This window comes from Pipistrellus hanaki (genome assembly GCF_964339955.1).
Source record: "Pipistrellus hanaki genome assembly, chromosome: 7".
Classification (NCBI taxonomy): Eukaryota; Metazoa; Chordata; class Mammalia; order Chiroptera; family Vespertilionidae; genus Pipistrellus; species Pipistrellus hanaki.
Window position 1 is genome coordinate 8,602,770 of NC_140509.1, and position 12,266 is coordinate 8,615,035.

At 63.6% G+C, this 12,266-nt stretch overlaps 1 protein-coding gene across 2 annotated transcripts in view; it reads right to left on the reverse strand.

The window, feature by feature from the left end:
• Positions 1 to 3,706: 3,706 nt before the first annotated feature.
• The window catches only part of BTBD9 (BTB domain containing 9), a 411,421-nt gene continuing 402,861 nt past the window's right edge, over positions 3,707 to 12,266 (reverse strand). For both annotated transcript variants that reach the window (XM_084889529.1, XM_084889528.1), the window contains exon 11: positions 3,707 to 4,675. In XM_084889529.1, the coding sequence (XP_084745655.1) occupies positions 4,487 to 4,675 (189 nt within the window). In that variant the 3' untranslated portion in view covers positions 3,707 to 4,486. The remainder of the gene's footprint in view (positions 4,676 to 12,266) is intronic.

Here is a 12,266-nt window from a genome sequence, read left to right on the forward strand (position 1 = left end):
AGGTGCTGGAGGGCCGGTGCCCTTGGGACCTTGGCTGGAGAGGCAGGCCCTGGTCAGCGTTCTGCCGCCACCATCACCCCCGTCCCACTGACGGTGGGGTTGCTGACCAGCGCCAGGGACTCCCCATTGCTGTGAGGGTGCGGCTGTCCCCTCCTCCCTGACTGTCAGGTGCAGGACAAGCAGTAAACCCGGAACCCGGAGCTACAAGCTGCCCTCTGCCCCCCCAACCCCTCCCACACGCCCCCAGGGCCAGACATGGTGACCTCACACAGGCTGGTTCTGTCCACCCCGACGCCGACCCTGGGGCTCAGGTGGCAGGAAGAGGCTACGTGGAGGCAGAGGGACGGGCTGTCAGTGAATGCCACCAGGTTCCCAGGGCCGGGCCCACCCAGAGGCCTCTCACACCTGCCGCCCCCCCTCACCTTCCAGGGCGACATGTCTGCTCTGTGCCGCCCACCCCTCAGGGCCGCCCCCTGGTGGGCAGGAGCCCGGAGCCGCGGAGCAGGTGCAGGCCTCACCTCCCTCTCAAGGCTGTACACAGGATGCACATGGCAAGTGCAGGGACTTTTACCACAAATTGCAGGGGGGTGACTGGGTCTTAGGGGAGGCCCCTGGGGAGAACGTCAGTTCTTAACAAAGGAGAGAGGCTGCGGTGGGCCCCTCAGTCCGGCTCGGTGAGGCACAGAGGAGGTGCAGGCCAGGGCAGGACTCGGAGCCAGCCAGGGGCGGGCACCCTTGCCCCTTCTGCCAGGTTAGAACGTTATTCCCTGAGATTACCTTAACAATCAGTGAGTCATCTTAAAAACCGTTCTTTTCTAACCAGGACGCAGGGGCTCACCTGGCCCCATGTGCCTGCTCCCACCCCACCCCCAGGGGAGGCAGGTCCTGCCTGAGGGTGTGGGTGCTTGGTGGGGACTCAGTCACCGTTGGCAGAGGTGGTCCCAGGCCCCGGGCGGTGACGGCCCCTCCAGCCAGGCTGACGGAAACCAGAGCCTGTCCTCTCCTCCACACACCTGCAGGGCTGCGGGCACAGGAGGCTGCTCTCCCCGCCAGCCCCTTCTCGCCAGCTTCCCCGTTCCTCTGCCCCCCTCCGGGCTCTGGATCCTCACCTGCAACCAGGTGTGAGGGCACCTTCCGGGAGGAAGCAGCGTTCGGGGTGCCTGCGTTCTCTCAACCGCGCCTCCCCGTCCCAGAACCCTGCACACACCCAGCGCCGTGAGGCCTTCGGATGTGATAGTCAAAGCCCAGGCGGCACAGACCACGCGGATCTCAATTCCCGGGGCCTCGGGCGAGCACAGGCTGCAGCCGGAGCCGTGGCCGGGGCAGGCTCGAGCGTTCAGGGCTGGGGCCACGGCCTGGCCACGGCCACGGCAGCTGCTGGGCCCCAGCCACCAAGGCAGCATCAGGGACCTGCCACCCACAGGCAGGCAGGGGTGTGGGGAACCCCGGAAAGCGAACACTAATGAGGAAAAGTTCCTGGAAGGAGACAATTTAATGTTCCTTCCCCTCTGACTCCTTCCTCTCCTGTCCAAAGGGGCCCTTCCCTCAGGGAGGGGGGCACGCCCGCTACTGCGAGTGGCCGGGCCGAGGTGCTGCTTTTTATCCGAGGCCCTTTCCTCCCGTCTCCGGAGGGATAAGTGACGACCATTCTGTTATCTTCTAAATTAAATAAAGGTGAAGCTGCCTGGGCAGCAGCCGTCCGCACAGCGGTTTAGCAATTGGGGCGACAGCGTAACTACTGGGCAATTTTTTGCACAATTCAAAACTCATTTTTTTTTTCTTGCCAAGGAATCGGTCTAACAAACACCCCACTGTTGCTGAAATAATGTATTTCCAAGCTCTTCTAGGAATAAAACACTTTTAATGTATTTGTCATTAAATAAGATTTTTAAAGTGACAATTGAAAGAGCAATTGAGAAGAGTCCCACATCCATGGTGGGCTCATGGTTCTAATGTCAGAAACAACAGAAAAAGCACTGAGACACCGAAAACGTGTGTGTGGATGGCTGTGTTACACCTGCACCTGCTTCACGGCGGCAGCTTGAATAGCACCTTGACGAGGTGTCCCCCCGCCCCCGGCCCCGGCAGAGGGGCCCCGAACCCGTCTCCCTCCTCCAAGGAGGCTGGAGCTGTCAGGTGCCCGAAGGCTCCTCCCTCAGCCCTGGTGACAGGCCTCTCACTCCCAGGTGCCCTTGCCTGGCCCGGGGTGGGGAGGGGGGAGTAGGAGGTGCTACAAAGCTGTTGTTTTAGTTTGTGACTGACAAGGGTCACAGTGACGGGCCAGAGATCACAAACACCCCCGTCCACCTCCGCTGCGGGTCCAGCCTCACCCGGTCACCACCCAGGCCGTGTCCTCACACCAGCCCTGCCCTGCCCTGGCCCGGCCCAGGCCCTTCCTCAAACCGGGTGTCTGGGAACCCTCCCCGCTGAGTGCCGCCCAGCCTGCACCTGCACCGGAGGCCCCCTGGGTCTCCTCCTGGCCGGGCCGCGGGGGGAGGGGGGAGTCCGCCGCAGGCCCAGCCGCCCCGGAGAACGGCGGTCGGGCAGTCGTCTGGGGTTCACCCCTCTCCCTGGAGGTGCAGGCCTCGGGGGGCGTGACTGCGGTGAAAGGCTCCGGGGTCTCCAGCCCCTGCAGCCCCTCCCTGGTCAGGAGGCCATCGGGAGGCGGAGCCCCGGCCTGGCCCCAGGGGACAGCTGCACGGGACTTGCTGAGCTCCTCCGGGCGCAGAGCGGTGCCCGTGCCCGTGAGGCCTCCCTGCCATGTCAGCAGACTGCCTCGGTTTCCCCTTCCTTCCCTTCATCCGATAGGAGGAGCCGCTGAGGTGCCAGAGGCAGGGGTGAGGTGTGGGGGGGGGACCAGAGACCAATCTCTCCAGACATCTAGGGCAGGTGGAAGGTGCACTCCCAGGGGGTCTCCGGGAGGCAGCAGGGAGGGCAGCCTGGCGGGAAGGGCCGCTGGGTCCGATGCTCTGACAGCCTGTGCCCTTCGGGGGAAGCTGAGCGGCAGGCGGCACGCAGCTGGCCTGGCCGCGGGTGTGCTGTGTGGGCAGCGGGGCGGCCACCCATGCCCCGGGTCCTCGCTGTGGGCTTCCCCTCTGGACAGGCGGCGGCAGAGCTCCCGAGGCCGTGGACGGTGAGCCTCCGGAGGCCCGCACTCCCTGCTGCCTCCGCCGCCCAGGGCGGGTGCCGGCGGTGGGCGGGAACCACGCTCACGGGCCGGGTGGGTGCGGACAGCAGCTCCGTGCCGTCCCACGCGGGAGGGAACGCCAGGGGCAGAGACTGGGAGCCCCACTCCCCCGGCCTGCTCCCCCCGGCCTTCATCCGACGCCACCCCACTGCCCTCAGTCACTCGGGACTTGGCTATAGGAGAAAGCAGTGAGCCCCCTGCTCTTTGTACCCCCAAACCACGGTGTCCTAAAGGCGCCAGAGAAAGGACCCCTGCATGCACCTCCGGACACAGGGTGCGCCGGCCTCTGTGGGTGCAGGAGCTTCCCAGAGCGGCCAGCCAAGGGAGAGCACAGAGGAAACAGCAACAAGAATCGATGGAGGTACAAGGGAACCCAAATGGAGACACAACAGCGCTGGCTGAGCAGGCTGCGAGACATGGTGCAGGGAGGAGGAGGAGGAGGAGGGGGAGGGGGAGGGGGAGGAGGAGGGGGAGGAGGAGGAGGAGGAGAAGCAGGAGGAGGAGAAGCAGGAGGAGGAAGAGGAGGAGGAGCAGGAAGAGGAAGAGGAGGAGGAGCAGGAGGAGGGAGAGGAGGAGGAGGAGGAGGGGGAGGAGGAGGAGGAGAGCGTCTCAGAACTGGAGGACAGAGGATGACCAGGGCTGCGCCAAGCCAGGCCTGCGTTCCTGCCCGCCCTGCTACAGGCGCAGCGGGAGGTGTGCAGGTTCCACAGGCATCAGCATGTCATCAGTGGGTGCTCCTGCCACCTCCCAAGGCGGACTCACAGGGAAGGACAGGTCGGAGACCTGGCAGCCGAGTGAGGGCCCGCTGCTCGGGGCCCGCTGCTCAGTGCCCGAGTTTTGACGAACTTCCTTGGAGGAGGACCCTGTTGCCCTGGAGACACAGGTGCTTCTCGCTCCACCCCACACTTAACCGTTCACAACTAACTAAGGCAGGACGATCGGTGTGAAAGGGGTTGAAGCAGTGCTGTTGGGGCATTTCAGAAAGACCAGGACACCCCTGATCCAGCAAACAGGGAGTCACTGAAAGAAACAAAAAGCCAGTCAGTTGCCAGAGTGACGTGTTCATGAGCAGACACGAAGGAAACCATTTCTCACAGGGCCTGTGTGCCCGGCCACCCACACGCCGGCCTGGGTGGACTGGAGAGGTAGGGTGTGACCTGGACGGATGGAGCTGGAGACCAGCCCGACCGGAACGAATGAGAACAAAGCGGCCCTTCCTGTCCTTGGTTGCAAACCTGCTCCGTGTCCGTCTGAGCCAGGTCGCTGCCCGCGGGCAGGGGCGGGCAGGGGCAGAGCCCTTCACTGGTGCTGCCGGCCGGGGTGCGGGCCGGGGCTGGCGGGCAGGGAGCCGCCGCCGGGGGCCTGCAGCGCGCGGGGCTCGGGTGGCTGACCGGCCGGGCTGGGGTCCCCTGTCCCCGGCTCCTCGCTGCTCTCCTCCTTCAGGCTGCTCTGCTGCTCCGGACACTCGAAGTGGACGCAGTGGAACACCTGGGGAGAGAAGGCACACGCGTGAGCGGCGTCAGTGTCCGCCTGGCTGCCACCCGGCGGGGCCTGTCCTGCTGCCTGCCCGGCAGGTGCCGGCAGCTGGGAGGCTGAGCACAGTCGGGGAAAGCAGAGGAACATGGAGGGCTGGCCCCGGACCGGGTTCCTCTGATGGCGGTGACTTGTCCCCGTGCTCTTCTCTTTCATTCGCTAATTCTCGCTTTGGCGCTTGGTTAAAAGTCTGTGGGCAACTCGGACTATGGAAACGTGGGGAAGATGCTAAAGGCCTCTGCGCTGTGCACTTTCCACAGGTGACTCGTACGGTAGTGAGCTCTCAATGAGGTACTTACAAAAAGCAGGCATCCCTCAGAGGACCCGCTCATCTAGGGTGCCAACCAGCCCCTCCCCTGGCCTCCTCCGGGCCTAGTTAGACGCTGAGGGGACTTCACCTGCCGGCCTGGCCAACCTGCAGCCAGAGCCTCCCCCGGAGGAGCCGCACCAGGACCGCGTCACCGTGGAAGCAGCTCTGGGCTCTGCAGACAGGGCTCCCCGCAGCACAGCGCTCAGCCAGCGAGGGCCGGCCCGGGCCTGGCCCTGACCCGAGCAGCAGCAGGGCTAGGGGAAGGGCTGTGACCCTGACCCTGACCCCAGAGCAGCAGCAGGGCTGGGGGAAGGGCGTGTGAGTGTGACATGCCTGGTACAAAGCAGGAGGTCACGCTGGTGTGAGCTGGAGCGTGTGCAGGGGCCCGGCCGAGGTGGGCCTCAGGGACCCGCACCCCCAGCGCAGAGTCCTCTCCGCGGGCTCCCGCTCTCGCTGGGCACCGCCCTGCACACAGTCTGGAGTACATGCGTGCTGGGAGCTTTACAGAGGTCCATGTCCAGATCCTCAAGCTATTTTCTAAAATGGCCTGAGATTGTGACTCATGTAATTTTCAAAAGCATCGCTGGAATTTTCCTGAATTATGAAAAGATTTTCAAGCTGCCCTGGATGTACAGTTCCCACAATCACGTTCACATTTGCTCTGCCTTATTCAATGGGTTTGATTAAAATCCATTTTAGCAAATCATGTCATCAAACATTTATTCCTAATAATTAGTCCTGTCTTCCACCTTCTGTTTAATTTTTCTATCCCATATTAACAAAAATAACTAAACTTAAGAGCTATTTTATTTATCAACCTCAAGTAAATGTTCAAAGGATGCCATGTTTCCCACAGCCCTGTCAGGAGACACACACAAAAGCCACTGAGGCCTTCAAAGCTGGGGCCGTTGGAGGGAGAGGGGGAGAGGGTGGGGAAAGAGGGAGGGGGAGGGGGAAAAAGAGGGGGGGGGGCGGGAGAGGTGTTCCAGGTGCCGGATGTGGGGAGGAAGGAGGTCTGCGCTGATGTGAGCAGCAAACCCAGGGCAGAAGGGCTGTCGGCCGGGGAGGGCAGTGGAGCAGGGGTCCTCCACGGCCTGCTCACCCCACGAAGCCACAGGCCCAGCCTGAGCCTCGTCCCACATGGAGACTGCGCGGTGGGAGTGTGTGCGCGGTGAGGTGGTGCAGGCAGGCACTGGGGAAGAGGGAGGTCAGCTTGGCCCCCGGGCTTCCTCACCCAGGGGTTCAGCGGTGGGAGCTTCGCCCGCGGGGCCGCAGAGGCCAAGAGGAGGCGCTATGGTCCACCACAAATGGTTTAGAGAAACGGCCGCACATTGTTACTTGTTAGAGGTGAGGGAGGTCTAGATGGTGGGGTCCACCCGGAAGGTCCAGACCCGCAGGCTGAGAGGGCTGGCAAGCTCCCTGGGGAGGCCGAGGGTGAGCAGGGGTGAGGGGCCTGCAGCATCCAGCCGAGGCAGAGGTGAAGGGCGGGACGGGCAGCAGGGAGCAGACGCAGCCTCGACTGGAATGGATTGAAGGCGAGTTCCAGCTCCTGAGGTTACTGAGGGCCCGAGAGTGTCTTAAAGACACAGGTGAGCTGAGCCAGACATGTGACAGGAACTGAGGCTGGGGCCGGGGCAGAAGACAGCTCCAGAGCCAAAGCACCTGGACAAACCTGGCAGGGCCGGCTCCCCAGCTCCTTACCCTGAGGCTCCTGCCCGGCCCCCAGGCTCCTCCCACACAGGCTCCTCCTGCCCTGGGCCCCCAGGCTCCTCCCTGGTGAGGAAGACGGCCACCTGTTGTAACGCCGTCCTTGAACCTGCGAATGCTAGGACTCAATCCACAGTGACTGGTTTCCACGGATATGCCTGCAAAGGGCTGGTGGCTGCCTGAAGCCGGTGGGGACAGCCAAGGAGACCCACAGGGCGGACACACTGCTGGCCCTGCCCTGGCCACCCCGTGTGCACAGAGAATGCCGGCCTCATGCTTCCTCAGGGAGGGTCCACCCTGCCCTCCCAGGGCCTGCTGGCTAGAGGAGCCTCTGTGCTTGGATCTGCCCACGACTGGTAAGTCCATTTCCGGAAAGGGCCCATCCCAGGGGTCAAGGCACTGGCACCCGGGTGTGGGCGGGATGCAGGCGGGGCTGCTGGACACCCGCCACCTCCCTGAGGGAGGACCAGGCAGAGGAGACGTAGGGGGCTCAGGAGGTAGAGCTGGGGGTCGAGGGGCTTCGTCCACAGCTTGGGCAGCGGCACATGTGCGCGCGCACACACACACGCGCGCACACACACACACACACACACGTCTACTATAGAACCAAGTTCAGAGAGAAGACAAATGTAATATCAACTGTGAAATTACATTTAAAATAGAAATCCGTGCTTTCCTTCCTGCATTACTATTTTTCCATATTTCCACTTCAATTCATTTATCTACCACTGTTTCAAATTTCATATTTCCAACTCTAATTCTGAGACTAAGTGAGCTCTCATCTCCGGTCCGCTCTCCTCATTTTCTCTTTGAGTGAGCCGATTCTCCCAAAAGCTCAGCCTCTGCTGTCCTCGCCATGGCACTTCCTGCGGACTCCCCGTGGCAGCCGGCCTCTCGGTCTTCCTTTCTTTCCTTGCTCTCTTCCTTCTACACCAAAACGCCCTCTTTGGGTCCCTCTGTAGGTTCTTACCGTCAGCAGCCAGATGGGAGGGCCTGCAAAACTGCATGAGCCCTGCGCTCAGACCTGCCTGGCACAGGGTACACTTGAAAACCTTCTCCTAAGTGGCAACACTAATCTAGTCTCCTCCACCGGCTCCACCCTCTGTAAGCATTTGGAGGGACAAGACCATCTCTGCCGGGTGTGGACAGTCTCTCTTGCTTCATGAACACGGGACAGGCGAGGCCACGCCCAACAGGCTTTTGCTGAGTGGCCAGGGCAATCCCTCCGAACACAGCTCCACTTCTTCACATCCACCTCACACTTGCTGCCCCTTGAGCTGCCTGAAAGCAAGCACACAGCCCGTCCCGTCCCCGGGAGCGAGCACACGGCCCGTCCTGTCCTGGGGAGCGAGCACACGGCCCGTCCTGTCCCGGGGAGCGAGCACACGGCCCGTCCTCTCCCCGGGAGCGAGCACACGGCCCGGCCCGTCCCCGGGGAGCGAGCACACGGCCCGGCCCGTCCCCGGGGAGCGAGCACACGGCCCGTCTCTCCCGGGGAGCGAGCACACGGCCCGTCCCGTCCCCGGGAGCGAGCACACGGCCCGTCCCGTCCCCGGGAGCGAGCACACGGCCAGTCCCGTCCCCGGGAGCGAGCACACGGCCCGTCCCGTCTCCGGGAGCGAGCACACGGCCCGTCCCGTCCCCGGGAGCGAGCACACGGCCCGTCCCGTCCCGGGGAGCGAGCACACGGCCCGTCCTGTCCCCGGGAGCGAGCACACGGCCCGGCCCGTCCCCGGGGAGCGAGCACACGGCCCGGCCCGTCCCCGGGGAGCGAGCACACGGCCCGTCCTCTCCCGGGGAGCGAGCACACGGCCCGTCCCGTCCCCGGGAGCGAGCACACGGCCCGTCCCGTCCCCGGGGAGCGAGCACACGGTCCGTCCTCTCCCCGGGAGCGAGCACACGGCCCGTCCTCTCCCGGGGAGCGAGCACACGGCCCGTCCCGTCCCGGGGAGCGAGCACACGGCCCGTCCCGTCCCGGGGAGCGAGCACACGGCCCGTCCCGTCCCGGGGAGCGAGCACACGGCCCGGCCCGTCCCGGGGAGCGAGCACACGGCCAGTCCCGTCCCCGGGAGCGAGCACACGGCCTGTCCCGTCCCCGGGAGCGAGCACACGGCCCGGCCCGTCCCCGGGAGCGAGCACACGGCCCGTCCTGTCCCCGGGAGCGAGCACACGGCCAGTCCCGTCCCCGGGAGCGAGCACACGGCCTGTCCCGTCCCCGGGAGCGAGCACACGGCCCGGCCCGTCCCCGGGAGCGAGCACACGGCCCGTCCTGTCCCCGGGAGCGAGCACACGGCCAGTCCCGTCCCCGGGAGCGAGCACACGGCCCGTCCCGTCTCCGGGAGCGAGCACACGGCCCGTCCCGTCCCCAGGGAGTGAGCACACGGCTAGTCCCGTCCCGGGGAGCGAGCACACGGCCCGTCCCGTCCCGGGGAGCGAGCGCACGGCCAGTCCCGTCCCCGGGAGCGAGCACACGGCCCGTCCCGTCCCCGGGAGCGAGCACACGGCCCGGCCCGTCCCCGGGGAGCGAGCACACGGCCCGTCCTCTCCCCGGGAGCGAGCACACGGCCCGTCCTGTCCCCGGGAGCGAGCACACGGCCCGGCCCGTCCCGGGGAGCGAGCACACGGCCAGTCCCGTCCCCGGGAGCGAGCACACGGCCCGTCCTGTCCCCGGGGAGCGAGCACACGGCCAGTCCCGTCCCCGGGAGCGAGCACACGGCCAGTCCTGTCCCCGGGAGCGAGCACACGGCCCGTCCTGTCCCCGGGAGCGAGCACACGGCCAGTCCTGTCCCCGGGAGCGAGCACACGGCCCGTCCTGTCCCCGGGGAGCGAGCACACGGCCCGTCCTCTCTCACAGGAAGCCAGCACATGGCCCGTCTTGTCCGCTGAAGCACATGCAGTCTTTCTGAACATAGTGGGTGCACAGTCCATACCCCGCCTCCCTACCCTACCCTACCCCGTCCTGCTCTTTAACCGGCTCCTGTGTCATCCACCCGGCTGTCAGTGGCTCTCCTCAGCTGCAGGCTGATGCTCGTCCCCCCTCGGGCCTCCCCTCTTGTGTGGAATGGGCCTCTCCCTGTGCTCTAGGGAGCTCTCCGGCCTCCAGATTTCCCGGTGAGCTCTGTGCGCCCTGCCTTCCAGGCTTCAGGGGGTCTCCTGGCCCAGGCCCAGCCGTCCTCCTCTGTCTGATGGGTGGGGGCCCCTCTGACTCAAGGGCCACTTTTGCCGCCCTTTCTCCCACTCAGGGCCTCACACAAGAATACACAAATCAATAAAAGTCCAGGATTGAAAAAGTTATAAAAGGTCTCAGTGTGGCCGGGCTCTGAATGGCTGGTCCTTCAGAACGAGCCTCTCACCTAAGAAAAGCTCCCGTCAGCGACGCTGTCTGCAGGTGGGGAGGAAGCTGGAGACACCGGCACCGGCAGCACTTAGTGTCCGCTGCCCCCGCGGCCTGGTTCCCGCCTCAGCCCCCCCTCCTGCCGGTGGTGCTAAGGGCACGTCTTCAGCACGTGTAACCGGCCTGTTTTAAAATAATAGTGTAAATGGCCACTTTCCCCAACACACCGAACAATGCCAACGGCAAACCTCGCCGGCTGTTTCGGCTTTCTCCTCTGCATATTTCTCCCGAAATCATGACCATTCCTCCGACACCGCGGGCTCAGGGCTCAGGCAGGCTTCCATCTCAGTCGGGGAAACTGGAGGCGCTTGGAAGTCCCACCGCTACCTGGGAGCGCTGTGACCGCAGAGGGAGGCCAGACAGGAGGACCCAGGCTCGGAGCCGCACCTCGGTCCGAGAGCCCCGAACCCCAAGAGTGTCGCTAACGGCCCAGCTGACTTTCGTGCACTGGCACTTCCAGAGGGCAAGCAGGCTCTAAAGTTCAAAGGCAACAGGCAGGAAAGTGACCTTCATTCAGTCACAAAACTGAGGGGCGAAGACTCCATGGGGGAGGGTGCTTCGAACGGAAAGATGGGTGAGGCCTGGAGCCAGTGGAGGTGGAGGGTGGAGGGCCTCAGGTGAGCAGGCTGAGGGCAGGCAAGGCCGGGAGAGAACTCCTTTGGAGTACTCCAAAAGGAATGCATGCACACGGCGACAAATAATGTGTCTAAAGAGAGGGTGACTTCAACACTTAAACCTCGTGTAAAAAAATCATAGTAATGTCAACGGAGCCCCTGAAAATGGAGCAGAGCTGCCATCCAGGAGGGCTGCCTGGCAGGTCCTGGGCCACACATGTTCAGGTTAAAACAGGCGAATAACCTCTGTGCTGCGCCTAACGCAATGCTGTGCCCAAGAACTATCTGCGAGGACAGGAGGCGGCAGACGCTGTGACTACCCACCGAGACCACCCCGGGGCTGAACGTCTTAAACTGTTCACAGTGAGCATCACTGTGTTACCTTCTCCTTCTCAGCACCAACAGAACCGCCTTCCTTCCACTGATGCTACTGCCCCTGCCCTTCCTCACAGACTGGCCTTTGTCTCCTAATTGGGACATTGTTTGGGCTTCACCTGCAGATGCTGCCTGAATAGCTATTCTTTGATCTCAAATAAATGCCTGCTGCCTCTCACTGGGAAAGGCCTTTTCTTTTTAGGAGAACACTTGAAACCCCTGAGGCAGATTTAACCATTTGGGATAAACGAAAAAGACTCATTTTTAAATGAAGAACAACAGAACTTGGTAACAGACCCGGTAAGACGGACAGGAAAAAAAGGGCCGGAGACTCCAGGTTCTCTGGGAGGAGACTGGCAGGGGCAGTGCTACGCTCTGGGGGTGACAGCAGTGGGGCCTCAGGGGCTCCAGTTCAGCCAACCACCCAGGACCTGTGCTCCTTCACTGGTTTTGTTTTTGAAGCATTGACCATCTTATTGAGCTGGAACATGACTAGGGTGCACACTGCCCAGCCCAACAGGAGAGAGGGCGGGCAAAGGTGCCCGAGGTCACACCCATGGGGGTGGGGGTGGAGGATTCAACCTCAAGGCCCAGCAGCCCCAAAGCCAGGATGCCTGCCTCATACAGGAAATTGTAATCGGAGACCAGACATTAATTTTTTCTGGGAGGGGAGGTTAGGGAAGGCCAGAGAGGGAGCCGCCGTGAAGAACTGGGAGGCAGACAGGGAGGGGAGTGGCTCCCAATAGAAGGGAGAGGGAGAACGTCCAGATAAAGGCTGGGCCCGGCACCTGGTCACACTGGAGGCGCTGCTCACCCGCCTGGAACAGCGTGAGGCTCAGTCATCTCAGCATCTACTCCTGCCCACCGCCTCGCACCCAGCTGCCCAGGGCAGAGGAAGCGTCCTGGTGCTTGCGCCTCACCACCACCTGCACCAGGCTGGGCTCCTTCCCTCCGGAGGCGGCACCTGCGGGCGGGCACCTGCTGCTAACGCACCCGCTGCTAACTGGCTCCCAGAGAGGCTGTGGCCGGTCCTGACAACGCTCTTGGGGACAGAGCTGGGAAGTCAGCCTGCCCAGGGGGAGGGGCTCCTTCGCCGGTGGCCATGTGGCCAGGGGTGCAACCTCTGCTCTTCACAGGAAGCCGGAG